Source organism: Moschus berezovskii, chromosome 2, assembly GCF_049115385.1.
Source record: "Moschus berezovskii isolate FMDL1 chromosome 2, NW_MosBer_1.0, whole genome shotgun sequence".
In the NCBI taxonomy this organism is placed as follows: Eukaryota; Metazoa; Chordata; class Mammalia; order Artiodactyla; family Moschidae; genus Moschus; species Moschus berezovskii.
In genome coordinates, this window is record NC_142461.1 from 77,747,978 (window position 1) to 77,769,082 (window position 21,105).

General features: G+C 39.0%; 1 protein-coding gene across 1 annotated transcript in view; it reads left to right on the forward strand.

Moving 5' to 3' along the window:
* THSD7B (thrombospondin type 1 domain containing 7B) overlaps window positions 1-21,105 on the forward strand; it is a 953,717-nt gene that overhangs the window by 653,538 nt on the left and 279,074 nt on the right. The window contains exon 13 of the mRNA XM_088842327.1: window positions 3,978-4,241. Coding sequence (XP_088698453.1) covers window positions 3,978-4,241 — 264 coding nt within the window. The remainder of the gene's footprint in view (window positions 1-3,977; window positions 4,242-21,105) is intronic.

Consider the following 21,105-nt stretch of genomic DNA (forward strand, 5'->3'; position numbering starts at 1 on the left):
ACCAAAGTATTAGATTTTCAGCTTCAACATCAGCCCTTCCAATGAATATCCAGGACTGATTTCCTTTAGGAAGGACTGGTTGCATCTCCTTGCAGTCCAAGGGACTCTCAAGAGTCTTTTGCAACGCCACAGTTCAAAAGCATCAATTCTTCGGCAATCAGCTTTCTTTATAGTCCAACTCTCACATCCGTACATGACAACTGGAAAAACCATAGCCTTGACTAGACGGACATTTGTTGACAAAATAATGTCTCTTTTTTAATATGCAGTTTAGGTTGGTCATAACTTTTCTTCCAAGGAGTAAGTGCCTTTTGATTTCATGGCTGCAATCACCATCTGCAGTGATTTTTAAACCTCAAAAGAGAAATTGTGCCACTGTTTCCCCATCTATTTGCCATGAAGTGGTGGGACCAGATACCATGATCTTAGTTCTCTGAATGTTGAGCTTTAAGCCACCTTTTGCACTCTCCTTTTTCACCTTTGTCAAGAGGCTCTTTAGTCCTTCTTTACTTTCTGCAATAAGAGTGGTGTCATCTGCATATCTGAGGTGATTGATATTTCTCCCAGCAATCTTGATTCCAACTTGTGCTTCATCCAGCCCAGTGTTTCTCATGGTGTACTCTGCATATAAGTTAAATAAGCAGGGTGACTATACAACTTGACGTACACCTTTTCCTATTTGGAACCAGTCTGTTGTTCCATATCCAGTTCTAAGCATTGCTTCCTGACCTGCATATAGGTTTCTCAAGAGGCAGATCAGGTGGTCTGGTCCCATCTCTTTCAGAATTTTCCAGGCAAAGTTAAGGACCACTGATTATTTGTTTTTTATTGTGAGAATTGTGTCTGCATTAACTAACTTGCTCAAAGCCTTCTTCAAACAGTGATCCCAAGTAATTAAGAAAGATATCACAAACATAGAGATGGCATATATTTTACAGAATATTTGTTCTGCCAATAACTTCGTTACATTGCACATAAAGATTTTCCTTATTCCTATTCTTTCTGTCTCTTATGCCTTCCTTTTTTTTTTTTACCTTTTCAGAAAACTTTGTTCAATTATTCAAGTAACAATTTTTATCATTTATGTGTGCTAGACCTTGGAGCTCTACAAAGGAACAGATAGACTTGATTTTAATTTAAGAGCTTCCGGTATAATTTAGGTAGTTTTGGTATGGATAGTGACAACACAGTACAGTACCTGCTACAATAGCTTTTATATAGGGTGACTCCTCCAGAAAGGATGACTTTCTGGAGGAGTAATCCCAATTTGGACCTAAAGGACAGGTAGTCATTAACTAGGCTATAGAGAGAGGGTAGAACTGGTGACCATTCCTGGAATAGAACATGCAAAGCCCAGAAGTTAAATGAGTGGCTTTTAGGAACTAAAAATGCTCAGTATTATTTTTAACATGACACAAGCAGAGTGGTGCAGCATAGTTATGAGAAAAATATCAACAGACCCGATCCTCTGGAACTTTGATGACCAAAGTGAAGAGTCTAGACTTTATTCCATGAACTGTGGTAAGCCACTAGAAGGTTTTAAGTAGATTAATGATGTGATCAGATTTCTAACTTTGTAAGTTGGCCCTGGCTGAAGTGCAGGGAAAGGATTGAAGGAAGTGAGTTATGGTGGCAATATAATCTTGAAAGGAGCCAGTATAGTGATTTAAGCTGGGAATTTGGTGGGGGCTAAATATGAGTATTGGTAGAACTGGGAAATGTAGAAGGAGAAGGAAAAGTTATGATGGTAAGAGTTAATGAATGTGGCTGTTGCCAGGTTGAGTTTGATCCTTTAGGTATAGATTTCCAGTTTTGGTAAGAAATCTGGGCTGAAGATAATAATTAGGGACTTAAGGGGTACAGAGGATAATCCTCTTTGTGAGGATCAGAAAAGAGAATCTAGGTCTATGCCCTTAGGAAAACATCAGTTAAGAGAGGTACAGAGGGAGAAGAATTCAACAAATAAATGAACAAAAAAAGATGTGCCCAGAAAGAGGGTAGGGGTGTGGAGCAGGGGTGAGGGACAGAAAGGTAAGGTGTGAAAGGATATTTCAAGAATGGTGTGTAGTCAATGCTCCAAGGCTATTATTGAATATCAAGTCTGAAAGATAAAAAGTAAAAGATATTTCAGGATGTTATTACTTCGGCAAGAGTTGGCAGTTTTAAGGAATAGGTAGACTCAAAATCTAGGGTTAAGATATAGTGTTGAGAAGAGAATGGACACATAAGAGATGGCGAAAACTGTACTTTTTGGACATTTGAGAAGCACCAGATACTTGGGTATGTTGAATGCTGATAAGGTGCTAATCCTCCTCACCCACTGATATGTCTCCCAGGAAGTAAATGCTCACAGCAGAGATAGAGGCAGTGCTCCTCAAACTTATTCTCACCAAGTGGCCCTAATGGTAGATGCAAGAAGTACATCCCCTTAGAGAGACAGTAGTGTGGCCAAAACTTCTACAAGATCTTTTCAGAACATATAGGAATCCTTATTTATTGTGTCCAGAAGCATCACAGAAGAGATACAGCTAGTCCTCCAGGTGACAACTGTAGAATTGTTGTGTGTAATGTAAACTATCTCAGCCTCCCTGATAGCTTATCTGGTAACGAATCCACATGCAACACAGGAGACTCTGGTTTGATTCCTGGGTCAGGAAGATTCACTGGAGAAGGGATAGACTACCCATTCTAGTATTCATTGTCTTCCCTAGTGACTCAGAGGGTCAAAAATCAACCTGCAATGAGGGGGACCTGGGTTTGATCCCTGGCTGGGAAGATTCCCCTGAAGGAGGACATGGCAACCCACTCCAGTATTCTTTCCTGGAGAATCCTCATGGACAGGGGAGCCCGGCAGGTTATAGTTCATGGGGTTCCAAAGAGTTGGACAAGACTGAGCAACACAGCACATATAAACTATTTCACAATGAGAAAGTAGTCTATGTATCAGCTTATAGCAAGCATTTCCAAAACAGCCATTTAAAACTGGAAGTAGATTAATAAAGCTCCCTACTATTTAAAATAACCAGCCATGACTCTCACTAATGGCCCACTAATGAAGAAACAAAGAGAAATTATTAGACCTAGGAAAACTTAAAAATCTAGAGGAAGTGTGTTAGTAGCAAAGTTGAATCAACTTACAGACTTAGAATCCATTAAACATAATTATCAAGTACTCACAGCTTTGAAAAATGACTCTGCCTTGTCATTACTCAAAAGTTGGGATTACACCTAAACGGCCCATCAAAGTCAACTGGTAATGTAAGGTCATATTCTAAAATCTTTAAGTTAAAAATGTCTCTCAAAGTGCACATCATATCTTTTTCTCAGATTAAATTACCCAACTTGCTTTGAGCATTTATTTCAATATATTGTTTCTGTCAGCATTTCTGATAACAGGTACAAAAATAAATTACACTTTGTCCACCAAACCCCAGGTGACACCCAGGTTAACTCCAAGGCCATTGTCTGGGAGGATATAATTTTTTTCCTTGAATAAACAAACTATTTTTTAAAAAGTTACTTGAAAAAAAGGCAGACTTATACTTACCCCATTTTGTTCACTTCCCTGGAAACCATTAATTTCAAGGAAAATGGAGACAAGGTAGCCAGTTTTTATCAGCAAATTATAAAGACATCAATATAAATCAACAAGAATTTTTCTAGTTGTAAAGCCACTGTTTTTCTGAGTGACTGAACTGAACTGAACTGAAAGCCACTGTAGCAATTTTTTTTCTGAGTATTTTTTGCCACTTTCCAACATGAAGCCTTTTTTCCCCCCAATTAACTAAAATTTCACAGTTGCTGTGGGAATTGCTTCATTGTCCTAGGATTTACTTCTGTGTTAAAGAAAAAAAAAAGTGAAAAAAAAAGAAAGGCTTTATTTTATTTGACTTAATTGCCTAAGAGCTTTGAAATGTGAACAACTTAACAAAACAACAGATGTGAAATTAACACATCCATGTCTCTTATTGGAACAGGGAAAAGCAGAAAGAAGGAGAAATGCCAGGATGCTGACTTGTACCCTCTAGTGGAAACAGAACCATGTCCTTGTGATGTGTTTACATCTCATCCTTATGGAAATTGGTCAGATTGCATCCTTCCTGAAAGCAGAAAGGAGTCTCATAGAGGACTGCGGGTACAAGGAGACACCAAAGAATGTGGAGAAGGCATGCGCTTTCGAGCAATAGCCTGCTCTGATAAAAATGGAAGACCTGTTGACCCTGTCCACTGCAACAGTTCTGGTAAGGAAATGGGTGAGGAGGAACACATGAGAACCCTGACATATAGCCCAGGATGTGTATCCCAGGTCTAGAACTCATAACCTTGTTTCTTAGTAATTGCTTCAGTTTTCCTTTGTCAAAAACACTCTGCCTCTTGTTAAGTATGAATACAGGAAATGCACATATCCACTGGTTATCTGGAATGTGAGTGTTTGGGATCTTGGACTCACCTCTCTCTATACTTCACCTCCGATCACTTGCTTTTATATGTGAGCACAGGCTTTCTCTGAGAAAGCCAAAGCCCAACACAAATGAATATATTTTATGCTGTTTATTGGTGCTTTAATCACATATATAGAAGGCATCAGGCCTTAAATGTCTTATAAGGGTGTTGACAAAATACCAATGAAAAAGTTAATATTAAATGTTGTACAGTACAATGTGTAAGTACACCTAAATTAAGACTAGAATTATAGGAAAGAAATTAGGCAAGCTGGAAGAATTTTTGAAACTTTAATCAGGGAGAAGACTCTTTTATTATTTTTGAACCTTGACATAATTTAAAAGATATGGGTGAAAAGAGAATGATGGTTAAATACAGTTAAATGCAGTTGGTATAAACACTGATCGAGGAGGCTTTGACTATTGATAGCAACGGAGCTTATCTAGTTCCTGTTCTACTTTTTGGTTTTTAATTACCTTTAAACAAACAAAAACTAAAGAAGTTAGGGATTTTATAGAAGGTATGAATAGAGAAAATTTATGTTTGAGTGGTAAACTCTAAAAAAAATAACTGATAGATTTTGGTCACTATCATCAAGGCTTTTATATTCTAGTAAATTTTCTCAGTAATACCAGAAATAACAAATTGAATTAACTTTTAACACACAAGTAAATGATAGTATGTCTTTATTCTATATTGATAATGTATCAGCTCATTTTATTTAGGCTATACCTGGATCATTATAGGAACGCAATTTAAGATTTAATAATTTTTAGTTAGCACAGTCATTGCGTTGCCTGTTGAGTTAGTCTGCGGTGTTATATTCAGTGATTTTACTTTCAGAAACATTAAACACATCACAGACAAGTAATGGATCCATTTGGGAAAAGCTACAGTTGGTTTCCACTCCAGGGTTCTTGCCTGGAGAATCCCAGGGACAGCGGAGCCTGGGAGGGGGCCATCTATGGGTTCATACAGAGTCGGACACGACTGAAGTGACTTAGCAGCAGCAGCAGCAGCAGAGTTGGTTTACTCTGATCATTGTTTTTCACCTTTAAAATACATTGTTGTTGTTAGGGCTTCCTGTTGACTCAGATGGTAAAGATTCTAACCCCTGCAATTCAGAGGTCCTTGGTTTGATCCCTGGGTTGGAAGGATCCCCTGTAGAAGGGAATGGCTACCCACTCCAGTTGTTTAGTCACTAAGTTTTATCTGACTCTTTTATGACTCCATAGACTGAAGCCCTCTAGGTTCTCTCCATGGGATTTTCCAGGCAGGAATAGTGAAGTTAGTTGTCATTTCCTTCTCCAAGGGATCTTCCCAACCCAGGGATTAAACCCAAGTCTCCTGCATTTCGGTAGGTGGATTCTTTACCACTGAGTCACCTGAGAAGCCCTTAGTAGACATAGTGGTCTATTTTTTAAATTTTCTTGAAATATATTTGATGTATATCATTCATTGCATAAATTTAAGGTGTACAATTTAATTCAAGACATTTGTAGGTTGTAATATGATTGCAATTATAGTGATGATAAACACATATAATATTACATAATTATCTTTTCAGTGTTTGGAATAATTCTATTCTTAGTAAGTTTGGTTATAAGACTATATTGTTGTCCATATTATTGTACTGTGCATTAGATCTCTTTGGCTTCTTCACTATTCATTCCAAGTTCATACTGTTAAAAAAAATTATTCTATCCTTATCTTATCCCTCCACTCCTATCCCCTGGAAACCACCATTTTACTGTTTTTATGAGTTTGTCACTTTGAGATTATACGTATAAGGTGATATAATACAGTATTTCTCTGTCTGACTTGTCTCAGCGTACTATCCTCTAAGTCCATTTACATTGTTACAAACGGTGAATGTCTTTCTCGTGGCTGGATAACAGTCCATTGTTTATAAACACTACAAATTATTTGACTCATCTGTTGATGGGCACATAGATTGTACATATAGCTGTGGGCAACACAATTCAGTAAATTCTGAATTACTTATGCTAATGGATTTTATGGAATATGCAAACCACAGATAATATTAGCCCAGTCTCTTTGTCTTTAGGAATATCACTGAGGGGACCAGTATTAAAATTATGCCTCATTTAAGACAAACAGAACACTTAAGAGTGGAATTTGTGTCTGTATTCTGTCAGCAGTTGTTTGCTGCTATTGAGTTCCATCACTGCCTGTTGTCAGGGTGTTGGATTTAATTCCCAACTGTGTGTGACAACAGGCCAGATGTTGACTCTGGATGATAACCTAATTCAGTCAACAGAATAGAATGTGCCAAAATAACGATACTTTAGGTGAGTTACTTCCAATTATGTCTCTTATCCCAGTGATATTATTTTCAAAGACTAGGACATGAAAGCACCCTCACCTCAACACCTCAACATACTCCATTCTTCTCTCCCCTATTTCCTGCCTTCATCCCTTCCTTCATTCCCATCTCTGCTCATAACAAATCTTTGCCCTGCTCCTCTAATAGATCATTCTATTTCATCACCTCCTATTCCCCATGCATGTATGTGTGCTAAGTTGCTTTAGTTGTGTCATACTCTGTGCGACTCTATGGAAAGTAGCCCTCCAGGCCCCTCTGTCCATGGGAGATTCTCCAGGCAAGAATACTGGAGTGGGTTGCCATGCCCCCCTCCAGGGGATCTCCCCCACCCTATGTATCTTATGTCTCCTACATTGGCAGATGGGTTCTTTAACACTAATGCCACTTGGGAAGCCCCTTATTCCCCTTACCGGTCTTTATCTTTCTTCATGGTACTTAATCACTAACTAAAATATTATGCATTTACATTTTAAAAATACTTTATCTCTCTCTCCTATGATTGGATAGTAAAATTCCAAGAAAGAAAGAACTGCTTTTTATTTTTCACTTTTCTTTTCAGCTATATCCACAGCACCTAGAATGATGCCTGAAAGTTAGTAGGTATTTAAAACATATTTGTAAATACATGACTAGACCATCAGGTCTTGGTAAGTTTGCCTCTTAAGCATTTTCTCAAATTTTTCTTTTCCTCTTGCTGTCTCCCAGTGACAGATGTTACCATATTGTCTTAACCACCTGATGTCTATTATTCACTGAGAGCCATCAGAGTCGGACACGACTGAAGTGACTTAGCAGCAGCAGCAGCATCAGTCATCACACTAAAAGACACAGTGACCATGCCAATGCTGTGTTGGCAGTTTCTCCTAGTCTCTTCCACATATACCAGCTCCTTAACAGGACACCAAAGGAGGTCCATGACTATATATTCCACCTGGCACACTCTTCTTCCTCCTTTCATGAGGCTCCTCTTCCTTTGGGATAAGACAAAGTGATGCCTGATCCAGGAAGCACTTTTCCTACTTTCGTTTACAGGGTAGGGGAGAGGATCATCCTTTTTGTCGTTTATCAATATATTTAGATTTTTTTTTTAGCCATATACTTTTCTGTTTCTCTTACTAACCTGAATGTTTATTGAATCAGGTTCATTTCAATTCAGGTGTATTGACTCAAGTTCATTTCTCCATCCCCAGGGCTTAACACAGGGTCTGGCCCACCACAGACTGTCAGTTATGTTGGTTGAATGAATGAAAAGGTGAATCTAGATATGACCAGAGGCAACACACATGCCTTGATAAAAGTTTTGAGTGTGTGTGTATATTAAGAGTTGTTTGGGTAGAATAGCTGAATATAATAAATAAGAAGCCACAGAGAAGTTGACTCTAAAATACATGGCTAGACAGACACTAGAATATTTTGTTCTATTTTGCCCTTAAAAAATGTTTGGGATTAAGGGGAATCCTAATTGTACTGGAATGAAATTGTTTTGCTACCAATAGACAAGGAATATTTTTGAAAGAATGGGGAAAATGCAGAAAAACAATTTTCTTAGTGATCCAGTGAGAACTATGTGAATAACATTTTAATTCATCAGATTATAAAGTGAAAATGGAATCTGTTTCCTATCTGATTCCAGATAAATTATGATTGAGTTTGAGAGGCAATTAATTATCTTCATTAATATTTCACCCAGAAATAACTTGGCATTTGAAACTTAAGTCTAGTACAGCAATTTGATTAATTTGCTATTATATATAAGGAGGTAGGGATAGCAAGTGAAGAGGAACTAAAAGGCCCCTTGATAAAAGTGAAAGAGGAGAGTGAAAAAGTTGGCTTAAAGTTTAACATTCAGAAAACTAAGATCATGGCATCTGGTCCCATCACTTCATGGGAAATAGATGGGGAAACAGTGGAAACAGTGTCAGACTTTATTTTTTGGGGCTCCAAAATCACTGCAGATGCTGATTGCAGCCATGAAATTAAAAGATGCTTACTCCTTGGAAGGAAAGATATGACCAACATAGATATCATATTAAAAAACAGAGACATTACTTTGCCAACCAAGGTCTGTCTAGTCAAGGCTATGGTTTTTCCCGTGGTCATGTATGGATGTGAGACTTGGACTGTGAAGAAAGCTGATCGCTGAAGAATTGATGCTTTTGAACTGTGGTGTTGGAGAAGACTCTTGAGAGTCTCTTGGACTGCAAGGAGGTCCAACCAGTCCATTCTAAAGGAGATCAGTCCTTAGTGTTCATTGGAAGGACTGATGCTAAAGCTAAAACTGCAATACTTTGGCCACCTCATGCAAAGAGTTGACTCATTGGAAAAGACCCTGATGCTGGGAGGGATTGGGGGCAGGAGGAGAAGGGGACGACAGAGGGTGAGATGGTTGGATGGCATCACCGACTTGATGGACATGAGTTTGAGTGAACTCCAGGAGTTCGTGATGGACAGGGAGGCCTGGCGTGCTGCGATTTTTGGGGTTGCAAAGAGTTGGATACGACTGAGCGACTGAACTGAACTGATGGATAGCAAACAAAGCACAATAATCTAAGATACCTTAGTGATTTAAAGAATAATATTTCATGTACTTGCAGTTACTGACAAAATGTTAATTTAATCTTAGTACCTTTAGAAAGTTTAGTTTCTGTGACTATATTGAATTTTATATTATTGAAAAGATTTAGCTCAACTTCTTATGGGCTAGTTTATTTTGGCCAAGGTAGGAGACTGAAATTTACATCTTTATTAACTGAATTGTTTAAAAGAGCATTTTATGAAGTGTCCTGGCAAAGAGTTGTGTGTATCAAAGACAGGACGAACTTTTAAAAGTATTGTGAGCTCACCTTTATGAGTGCACCAGGCAGAGAGACTGAATAATTATATCTCTTGCAGAAGGAAATAGAAACTCTTTAGTCATCTACAGCTTTTGCCAAATGACCTGTTTCCTAAATCTTCTGCACCTGTATGTTTTTTCAGATGTTGAAAAGCTCTTCAAATCATCACTTGAGGAGGAATAATAGTGTCTACTCCTTAGCAAGTAAATTTAAGTTTGACAAGATGGATATGCTTCTGTGTTTTCTATCTTGAGATTTTGCTTCCTTTGCTTCATTTTTACTGTGAATGTTGCTATAAAAATTCATGTGAAATCACTACTTAGAGATGCTTTGATCCTCTATCCATGGTTCTCCATTCCAGTGGTTCTTCCTGACTTGCTCAGACTTCTTACCCTTCCCTTAGATCCACCTGGCCTTACTCAGTCCTTCCTTCCACCACCCTTTGGTCCCATTTCAATGAGCAGAATCTTTCCCACAGGCCGGTATGATGATCACTGCCATAGGTTTTTAAACTCTCATTGTCAACTGACTGCCCAGGTCACTTAATGTGACATACAAGACCCTTCATGATTTTGCCCTTGATAACCCCTGAAACCTCATCCTTTTTCCTTCCCATGCTGAGCCCCAGCCATCTTAGAATCTTGCCAATCTTAATACATACCATTCCTTCTCATGAGGCTTTGCCTTCTCTCCATACACTCTTTAATTTTCCCCCCTTGCAACCTAATTCTCTAGTAGACTCCTAGCAACCTCTCAGGACTTATGTTAGAAATGTCACCCTTTCTGGGAAATTCAAGCAGTCTTGCTAGTCAGTTCTTTCCCAAATCCTAGTACTTATTAAGAGTTAAGTATATCTGCTGTATATCCCTTAAAAAAAAAAAAAAAAACAGGCCCCCAATCGTAGTACTTCTCATATTTTACCTGCTGTATGTCTAGTCTGTCCTGCCACAGAGGAGTATGGTATCCTTCAGGGAGGGACTGTGTCTACTTCATTACTATGTGGCCGCAAACACCTGGCAAAGAGTCAGCGCATCTACATACTCGTAATTTACAAAACATAGAATATAAATCTATGCTTCTATGTAAAGAATTTTCATATACATAAATGTAGTAGTTTGTTATGACTGCTCTAAGAATACCACAAACTTGGTTGCTTAAGATGACACACTTACTTTTTCACACTTCTAAAGATCAGAAATCCAAAATCAGTATAACTGAGTCAAAATCAAGGTGTAGTCAGAGCTTCGCTCCCTTCAAAGCCTGTAGAGGGAAACCTATTTCCTGAACTTTTCCCAGCTTCTAGAGCTGCATTCCTTGGTTCATGGCCTCTTTCTCTGTCTTCAAAACCAGTGGTATAGCATCTTACTTTGGTGTCTTATTACTTCTTCAATGTCAAATCTGTCCCAATCTCTGTTTCCCTCTTGTAAGGGCACTCGGGATAGCCCAGATTTATATTCCCACCTCAATACCCTTGATTTAATCACACCTGCAAAGTCTCTTTTCACATATAAGGGGCCATTCAGAGGTTCCAGAGATTAGAACTCAGATACCTTTGGGGGCCGTTATTTAGCATACCAGAATATGTTCAGTTCAGTTCAGTCGCTCAGTCGTGTCCGACTCTCCGTGACCCCATGAATCACAGCACGCCAGACCTCCCTGTCTATCACCAACTCCCGGAGTTCACTCAAACTCATGTCCACAGAGTTGGTGATGCCATCCAGCCATCTCATTCTCTGTCGTCCCCTTCTCCTACCTCCCCCAACCTTTCCCAGCATAAGAGTCTTTTCCAGTGAGTCAACTCGTCGCATGAGGTGGCCAAAGTATTGCAGTTTCAGCTTTAGCATCAGTCCTTCCAATGTTAAGGCTGTTGTATTTTTGCAACTAGACCTTTTAAAGATGTGCAAATGAAAAAGAATTGGAAACTTCTCAAGTATTAGAACCACTCGCAAAGTGTTATTTTCTTTTTTTTCCTGTGTGTAGTGTCTGCACAATAGGTTTTATGTGTGAACAGTTGATACCATAATCTGCAAATTATTAGACAAAGTATCATGGCTAAAACGTAATGAAGAAAGCAAATAGAATGTATAGAGTCTCACAGAACGGAAGATGATATTTGCAAATGTGTATCTGATAAGAATAGATTTGCATCCAGAATAAGGTCTTTTTAGTCAACAACAAAGACAGCCTAGTTGAAAAATGGTCAAATAATTTAAATAGGCATTTCTCCAAAGAAGATATGTTAAGTACACATGGCTTTTAAACTTCTGACAAGACGCTCAATATCATTACTCATTAGGGAAATGGAAATCAAAGCTGTAATCAGATGTCACTTCATATCCACTAGTCAAAAAGGCAATGTGTTGGTGAGGATGTAAAAAAACTGGAATCTCCATACATTGCTGATGAGAATGTAAAATGATGAAACTGCTTTGAAAAAGTTTGACAGCTCCTTAAAAAAGATAAACACTGAGTTGCCATATGACCCAACAGAAATGAAATATACACCCAAGAGAAATGAAAGCCTGTATTCTCATAAAACATAAGTATTTTGCAACATTACTTGTGAAGTCAAAATGTAGAAACATCCCATATTTTAAATTGCTAATAAATGGATAAATAAAATATAGCATATATATTTCAAATTAGCTTGGCAGTTAGAGGAATGAAGTACTGATACCTAGGATATACTCATTTAAAGTATTAAGAGATGGTCCCTACAGGCTGCCTCCCAGGTGGTGCTAGTGGTAAAGAATCTGCCTGCCAATGCAGAAGACATAAGGTGCATGGGTTCAATCCCTGGGTCAGGAAGATCCTCTGGAGGAGGGCATGGCAACTCACTTCAATATTCTTGCCTGGAGAATCCCATGGACAGAAGACACTGGCAGGCTATAGTCTGTGGGTCGCAAAGAGTCTGCATCATAGATAAGATTGCCAGAGGGTAAGAGAAACCCAAAAGTCCTTGTCCTAATGCTACCTTTCTCCTACTGATTCTTCAAATCCAAAACACTCAAGACGTTGCTGCTTTAGAAAGTAGGGTTGTTAACCAGGGCTGTGCTAGGGTTCTGTATTTATTTTAGCAAAGTATTTCTGGCTCCAGAGTTGAGGTTAGATTAGATAAAAGAGAAAGGTAGAGAAATCATCAGAAGAGGGTTGCAGTCGCCCCTGTGAGAATGAAAAAGGAGAGTCCGTGGAGAGGGGAAGAGGAGAAAGTATTTGAAAGTCAGGAGGGATAACACTTATTAAAGTTGGGGAAACAGGGCAGAGTTGGGAGAACTTTTGAAAACTAGGTCAGTGATGGATGTTGACATTAATAAGGGTAAGGTACAATCTTGAGAGTAGAAAGTGGAAAACTCAGTATTGAACAGTTTGAGGACTGAGCAGAACAATTATTAGAGATGTGAAAAACCCACACAATTGAAAATATTTGAAGTCAAAGAGAGAAATTTCTGTAATTACAGTTTGGGAATATAGATTTTAGAATAGCTTACAGGTGGCAATGTAGGTGATACAGATGACATTGACAGGTGAAAGTGATGACCCCCCTTCAGACTAAGAAATATTTTTATTTGGAATGGTAATAGAAGAGTCATGTTCCTTCTACTTAAATCTTCTCACCAATTAGAAGTTTATTACTGTAACGATCAGCTGAAGTGCTCTAAAAATGGCAAAGATTTTAATTTTTTGTACTCAAAATGCCTTCCTTCATTGGTTCCAAATTAACTTTATTCAATTAAAATAGATTTAAAATATTGTCTGCCTAAGGTCACTTCCAAAATCTGAAAATATATGTAATGCCCCTCATATTAATATCAATAAATTTTTAAATGTTTTATTTTCCAGGTTATCCAGAGTGCTTTGTACTCTGACTCATGTGTAATTTCTAGTTTCTTCATTACTGTGCTTATTTTTCTTCAATATGTTTCGTTTTGGCAGTTAGTGCTTAAATGATAGTTGAGAGGACAAAATGTCCCAGTGTCACATTCAGCCCCTCCTTTCCTGTACCATATGCCACCTCCACGCTGGACTCCTCCCACCGTTCCCCACACACCTTCTGTCCTTTGCCAATGTTCTTTCCTTTGTATGGTGTCTTTTTCTTTTCAAAGTGAACTCCTGTTCATCTTTTTGAGCCAGAAATCAAGTTGATTTCTTCAAAAGGCCTTTTCCCCAAGTTCACTAAGACCAATTCTATATTTTCACAGAAACAGCGTCATACTTTCATGTAGAACATTATTCATATTAGACTTTACCTTTATTTTTGGCCACACAAGGCACGCAAGACCTTAATTTTCCCACCAGGGATCAAACCCACACCCTTTGCAGGGGAAGCAGGGAGTCTTAACTGCTAGACCAGCAGGTTCCACCAGGGTATTCCAGACCTTATCTCTTTACATGTCTTCTTCCAAACTATTAGCCCCCAGTTCTTAGCTTATTTATTCATTGATTCAGGATTTATTTATTGCAATGTACTATGTGTCAAATCTTGAAAGATGATGCTGTGAAAGTGCTGCACTCGATATGCCAGCAAATTTGGAAAACTCAGCAGTGGCCACAGGACTGGAAAAGGTCAGTCTTCATTCCAATCTCAAAGAAAGGCAATGCCAAAGAATGCTCAAACTACCGCACAATTGCACTCATCTCACACGCTAGTAAAGTCATGCTCAAAATTCTCCAAGCCAGGCTTCAGCAATATGTGAACCGTGAACTTCCAGATGTTCAAGCAGGTTTTAAAAAGGCAGAGGCACCAGAGATCAAATTGCCAACATCCGCTGGATCATGGAGAAAGCAAGAGAGTTCCAGAAAAACATCTATTTCTGCTTCATTGACTATGCCAAAGCCTTTGACTGTGTGGATTACAATAAACTGTGGAAAATTCTGAAAGAGATGGGAATCCCAGACCACCTGACCTGCCTCTTGAGAAACCTGTATGCAGGTCAGGAAGCAACAGTCAGAACTGTACATGGAACAACCGACTGGTTCCAAATAGGAAAAGAAGTACGTCAAGGCTGTATATTGTCACCTTGCTTATTTAACTTATATGCAGAGTACATCATGAGGAATGCTGGGCTGGAAGAAGCACAAGCTGGAATCAAGATTGCTGGGAGAAATATCAATAATCTCAGATATGCAGATGACACTACCCTTATGGCAGAAAGTGAAGAGGAACTCAAAAGCCTCTTGATGAAAGTGAAAGAGGAGAGTGAAAAAGTTGGCTTGAAGCTCAACATTCAGAAAACAAAGATCATGGCATCTGGTCCCATCACTTCATGGGAAATAGATGGAAAAACAGTGGAAACAGTGTCAGACTTTATTTTTTGAGCTCCAAAATCACTGCAGATGCTGATTGCAGCCATGAAATTAAAAGACGCTTACTCCTCGGAAGGAAAGTTATAACCAACCTTGATAATATATTAAAAAGCAGAGACATTACTTTGCCAACAAAAGTCCGTCTAGTCAAGGCTATGGTTTTTCCTGTGGTCATGTGTGGATGTGAGAGTTGGACTGTGAAGAAAGCTGATCGCCGAAGAATTGATGCTTTTGAACTGGAGTGTTGGAGAAGACTCTTGAGAGTCCCTTGTACTGCAAGGAGATCCAACCAGTCCATTCTAAGGGAGATCGATCCTGGGTGTTCATTGAAAGGACTGATGCTAAAGCTGAAACTGCAATACTTTGGCTACCTCATGCGACGAGTTGACTCACTGGAAAAGACTCTGATGCTGGGAAAGGTTGAGGGTGGGAGGAGAAGGGGACGACGGAGAATGAGATGGCTGGATGGTATCACCGACTCTGTGGACAAGAGTTTGAGTGAACTCAGGGAGTTGGTGATGGATAGGGAGGCCTGGCGTGCTGTGATTCGTGGGGTCACGGAGAGTCGGACACAACTGAGCGACTGAACTGAACTGAACTATGTGTCAAGTACTGTGCTACACCTTGATTACTCAGTTTAGACAAAGCCCTCGGTCCTTGTCTTCGTGGAGTTTGCAGTCTAGTGACAAGAGAGATTAAGAGAATATAAGCACAGAATATGTAAGTTCCATTTGTCCTAAGTGGTATGACAAACTTGACCAGGATACTATAAAAGAATAGTAAAAAGGAGTATCATTTAAATTGGGGAATCAGAGAAGGCCATTATAGGATATAGAATTTAAAGAATAATTGTCCAACAGGCAAAAAATACTCTTTCAGCCGGAGTACATGCTCAGATAATGTCTTTTGTATAAATGGAAGTACAATATTCCTAATATTGTATTATATTTTTCCACATTCTTTGGACCATTTTAATAGTATTTTTGTTCAGGTTCTGTCTTGTAAACCATCTCAAATACTTCTTGGTAGATGAAGTTTACATTAAAATTTAATTAAATGATTAATGTATAGTGACTATTTGATGTATTTTCAGTTTGCATTAAAATAAAAAATTCTGAAGCCTTTTACTTAGGAATGGCTATAACATTTTGAACCCTATTCTGAGTGTATACATTCAGCTATCTTCTGGACACCATAATGCAAAACTATGCTTCCCACTGTGTTGCCTTTCATATTCTTAGTTGCAGCTCATTATTCCAGCTTGTTAAGCTCTCCAAATCTTGATTCTGACATCCAACATATTAGCTATAACTCTCAGCCTTATATCATCCCCAAATTTGATAAGCTTGCCATCTGTGTCTTTATCTGAGGTGTTAATCAAAATGCTAAACAAAAAAGAGCCAAGCATTTCCCCCTCAGCATCCAGCTTCATGGAGCCATCCCTCAGGGTGGTCCTGATCCATTAATCAACATTGGCTAACTATAGAAATTCATCCAGCTCCTTTTAGTTGTTTATGAGGGTATCAGGAAAGATTTTGGGGGGGTGGTATATTGCTTTCTACCTGTAGCATCTTCTCCTTTCTTCTCTACTAGTCTAGTAAATCTATCAAAAAAAAAAAGAAAAGAGATAGCTTTTTCTGAATTGATCTCAGCCAGGTGGTGCTAGTGGTAAAGAACCTGCCTACCATTGCAGGAGACATAAGAGACATGAGTTTGATCCCAAAGTCGGGAAGGTTCCCTGGAGGAGGGCATGAGAGCCCACTCCAATATTCTTGTCTGGAGAATCCCCAAGGACAGAGGAGCCTGGCAGACTACAGTCCATGGGGTCACAAGGAGTAGGACATGACTAAGTGACTTTGCATGCATGCACATGAACTCATTTTGATACCCAATACCCACTTCTATTTTAAAGTACCAAATTACTCTTTAATATATATTTATGGGCTTTTGCCAGAATTGGGCACTTCCATGGCTTTATGTTAACCTCCTCTTGACTAACTCTAGCCATACTAGGCCAAGGTAGCATCTCAGTGACCTGAATCCCAGGCCAAGCTGCACAGAGCCCAGTGAGGATGGATCCCTTAAGAGCTCATTGTTCCTTTCATACAGTGATGCTATTCAGGAGCCTGGTCAGACACCGTAGTGATGTTCCTACCCTGATTTAACCCACATTTTAGTTTTACTGTGTTTGCTCTCCATATGCTGTGTGTTGGTCTACAGATAATATTGGCTACAATTATTGTTCTTCAGTTATTGTTCTGTTACCTACTCTCTTTTTAAGATTCTGTTTTTTGTTGTGGGCAATTTTAAAAATCTTTATTGAATTTGTTATAGTGTTTCTTTTATGTTTTGATTTTTTTGGCCAGGAGTTGTGTGTAATCTTGGTTCCCCAACCAGGGATCAAACCTATACTCCCTACATTGGAAGGCAAAGTCTTAACCACTGGACTGCCAGAGAAGTCCCCCCGTTCTATTATTTTCTCTACGAAAACTTGAGCCTCCTCTACCCTTGATTTTAGTCTTGTACTCAGTTTTATACTTTTCTTGTCCATTTTTTTCCCTCTACTTCAAATTTGGCTTAAATTCCTACAGTTCATCCAAGTTGGAAAATATTTTTAGATTCTCCTCTTTGTACTTAATTGTTGGCCAAAATATCTATTATATTTCTAAGCCTGCTACTGCTAGCTAAGTTGCTTCAGTTGTGTCCCAACTCTTTGTGACCCTATGGACTATAGCCCGCCAGGCTCCTCTGTCCATGGAATTCTCCAGGCAGGAATACTGGAGTGAGTTGCTGTGTCCTCCTCTGTGAGTTTGTTAGCCTAAACTACTCAGCTATTATCTTCAGTAGTATCTATACTGCCAGCACTTTACTTTCTATATTTTCCTTCCTCTTCTTTGCCGAAGGCTTCTTCTGGGAAACAAACAAAAAACAGTACCATCTGCATCCCCCTAAGGTCCTTATCCTCATATCTAAGACTATTAAGTCCCAGGAACTTCATTCCAGATTTCTCTTCTATTCCTTTTCACTTATGTGATCTATGTAAGTAGCAATCAATTAATTTTACAAGTTTGGTAGGTTTTTCTTGGATATTGGAGTCATGATTGGGGAAGGTTAAAGTTAAGATCTTAGCTTTTTTAATGCATGTTATACAGTGGAAACTGTGTCAGACTTTATTTTTTGGGGCTCCAAAATCACTGCAGATGCTGATTGCAGCCATGAAATTAAAAGACACTTACTTCTTGGAAGGAAAGTTATGACCAACCTAGACAGCATATTAAAAAGCAGAGACATTACTTTGCCAACAAAGGTACGTCTAGTCAAGGCTATGGTTTTTCCCGTGGTCATGTATGGATGCGAGAGTTGGACTGTGAAGAAAGCTGATCGCCGAAGAATTGATGCTTTTGAACTGTGGTGCTGGAGAAGACTCTTGAGAGTCCCTTGGACTGCAAGGAGATCCAACCAGTCCATTCTAAAGGAGATCAATCCTGGGTGTTCATTGGAAGGACTGATGCTAAAGCTGAAACTCCAATACTTTGGCCACCTCATGCAATGAGTTAACTCACTGGAAAAGGGTCTGATGCTAGGAGGGATTGGGGGTGGGAGGAGACGGGGTGACAGTGAATGAGATGGCTGGATGGCATCACCAACTCCATGGACATGGGTTTGAGTGAACTCTGGGAGTTGGTGATGGACAGGCAGGCCTGGCGTGCTGTGATTCATGGTGTCGTAAAGAGTCGGACATGACTGAGCAACTGAACTGAACTGATATATAGATAATCTGCTCAGGATTTTCCTTTGATTATTTTACAACACCTGTTTAACAGGAATAAAATCTCAAGGCCCATACACCTTACTCTTGATATCTTATCTTATTGGAAGAAATTAAAATATTAAAAATTTTTCATATCTTGATACAAAGGGGTGGAACAGTGGATTTTAGGCACAGAGATCTTAAATGCACCATTCTTCCCATTTCTGTCCCAGCAACTGTCCCCGTGGGGCTTTAAGCAGGACAAAAATAATAGTTTTCTTAAAGGTCATTATAGTAGTTTTCAGTGTTTGTATAATTTATGTCTCAAGTTGAACCAAAGCACTTTGTCATGTATGCCCTAGGCAGATTTCCTCTGAAGTGTCACACCAAACATGTAGTATTGGGCTATTTTTAATTTCAATGGATGAGGACAAACAAATAACCTCAGGTCTTAGGGCCCGTTGCTAGGTACGTGGAGAGCTAAGGGAGCCAAGAAAATCCCCTCCACCTCAGGAGGAAACATGCAGTGATGCCAGTTCTGCCCTTAGATTCTACTCCCCGCAGTAAGACTCTCATTTTCATGAACGTGCCTTTGGTCTGCTGAGTCTTGCTTGACAACCTAGCCTTTCCCTTCCTCCTCTGTATCTACCCAACTTCTCTGTGTCTCTCATTTAAAATTCCTGGAGAGAGGATCTGACTAAGGTGCTGCATTCTCTCATTTTCAGTCCATGTACATCCTTCTTTTATTTTTAATTTAGTTTTATAATTTCCCCTATTACTCTGTATGTCCAATCCTATTAGCTTCCCTCATATTTAATTTATAACCTTCCAGCCCTCTCTACATCTGTTTATGTTGAAGTCTATGTGTTCCTGAAGTATCAATATAATTAGCTTGTTTTGATGTACATTTAGAGTATATACTTTTTTACCTTTATTGGAATATAAGTGACACATAAGGTTGTATATATTTAAGGTGTACAATTTGATCTTTTGATATATATATACATAGTGAAATAATCCCCACAGTCAAGCTTATAAACATATACATCACCTTACATAGCATTTTTTGTATGTATGGTAAAAATAACTGAGATCTACTCTCAGCAGATTTCAAGTATATAATACAGTATTATTAACCATCATGTTGTACGTTAGATTTCCAGGGATTATTCATCTTGTGCAAATAAAACATTGCCTCCTTTGACCAGCATCTCCCTACTGCAACCTCCATTCTACTCTGTGATTTTATGAGTTCAACTATTTTTAGATTCCACATGTAAGTGAAAGTATGCAGTATTTTTCTTTCTGTGTCTGGTTTATATCACTTAGCATAACACTCTCCAGGGATTCCAGGTGGCTCAAGTGGTGCAGAATCTGCCTGCCAATGTAGGAACCACAGGAGAGGTGGGTTAGATCCCTGGGTTGGGGAGATCCCTTGGAGGAGGAAATGGCAACCCACTCCAGGATTCTTGGCAGGATGATTCCACAGACAGAGAAGTCTAGCAGGCTACAGTACATGGAGTTGCAAAAGTCCAACAGCATCAAGCATGTCAGCAACACAAAATGTAACACCCTCCAAGTTAATCCATGATGTCACAAATGGCAAGATTTCTTTCTTAGGTTGAATAATATTTCATTGTTTGTATAGACCACATTTTCTTTATCATTCATCCATGGATGGACAGACAGATTGTTTCCGTAGCTTGGCTATTGTGAGTAATGCTGCAGTGAACGTGGGAGTATAGATGTTTCTTTGACACATTGATTTAATTTTCTTTGTATATGCCCAGTAGTGGGACTGCTGAACCACATGGTAGTGCTATTTGTTTGTTCCCTGATAATAATAACTAACATCTATTGAACATTTAAAACAGGCTCTACCTGTCTCTAAATGTTCTCTGTTAACTCATGCTGTTCTTATCAATAGTCTAAATTAGATGTCAGTTTTATCATCAGGTTGCTGTTATTCAGTCAATAAGTTGTGTCTGATGCTTCGAGACCCCATGGACTGAAGCATGCCGGCCGCTCTGTCCTTCACTATCTTCAGGAGTTTCCTTGAACTCATGTCCATTTGGTCAATGATGCCATCCAACCATCTCATCCTCTGTTGTGCCCATCTCCTCTTGCCTTCAAGCTTTCCCGGTTTCCGCATCTTTTCCAGCGAGTTGACTCTTTGCATCAGGTGGCCAAAGTATTGGAGCTTCAGTCCTTCCAAAGGAAATTAAGGAACAGGGAGGTTAAGGATCTTGCACAAGCTTGCTCAACTAAGAATGTCAAGCTTGTTTTCTCTTCCAGGCAGTTTGGTTCCAGAATGTGTCTCTTAACATATTAACTGCCTCTATTCATTCTTCTTTATGTAGATTTGTTTAATCTTTTGGGGGCACTGAATAGTATTCTATCCTTACACATATTTATCATTTTATATT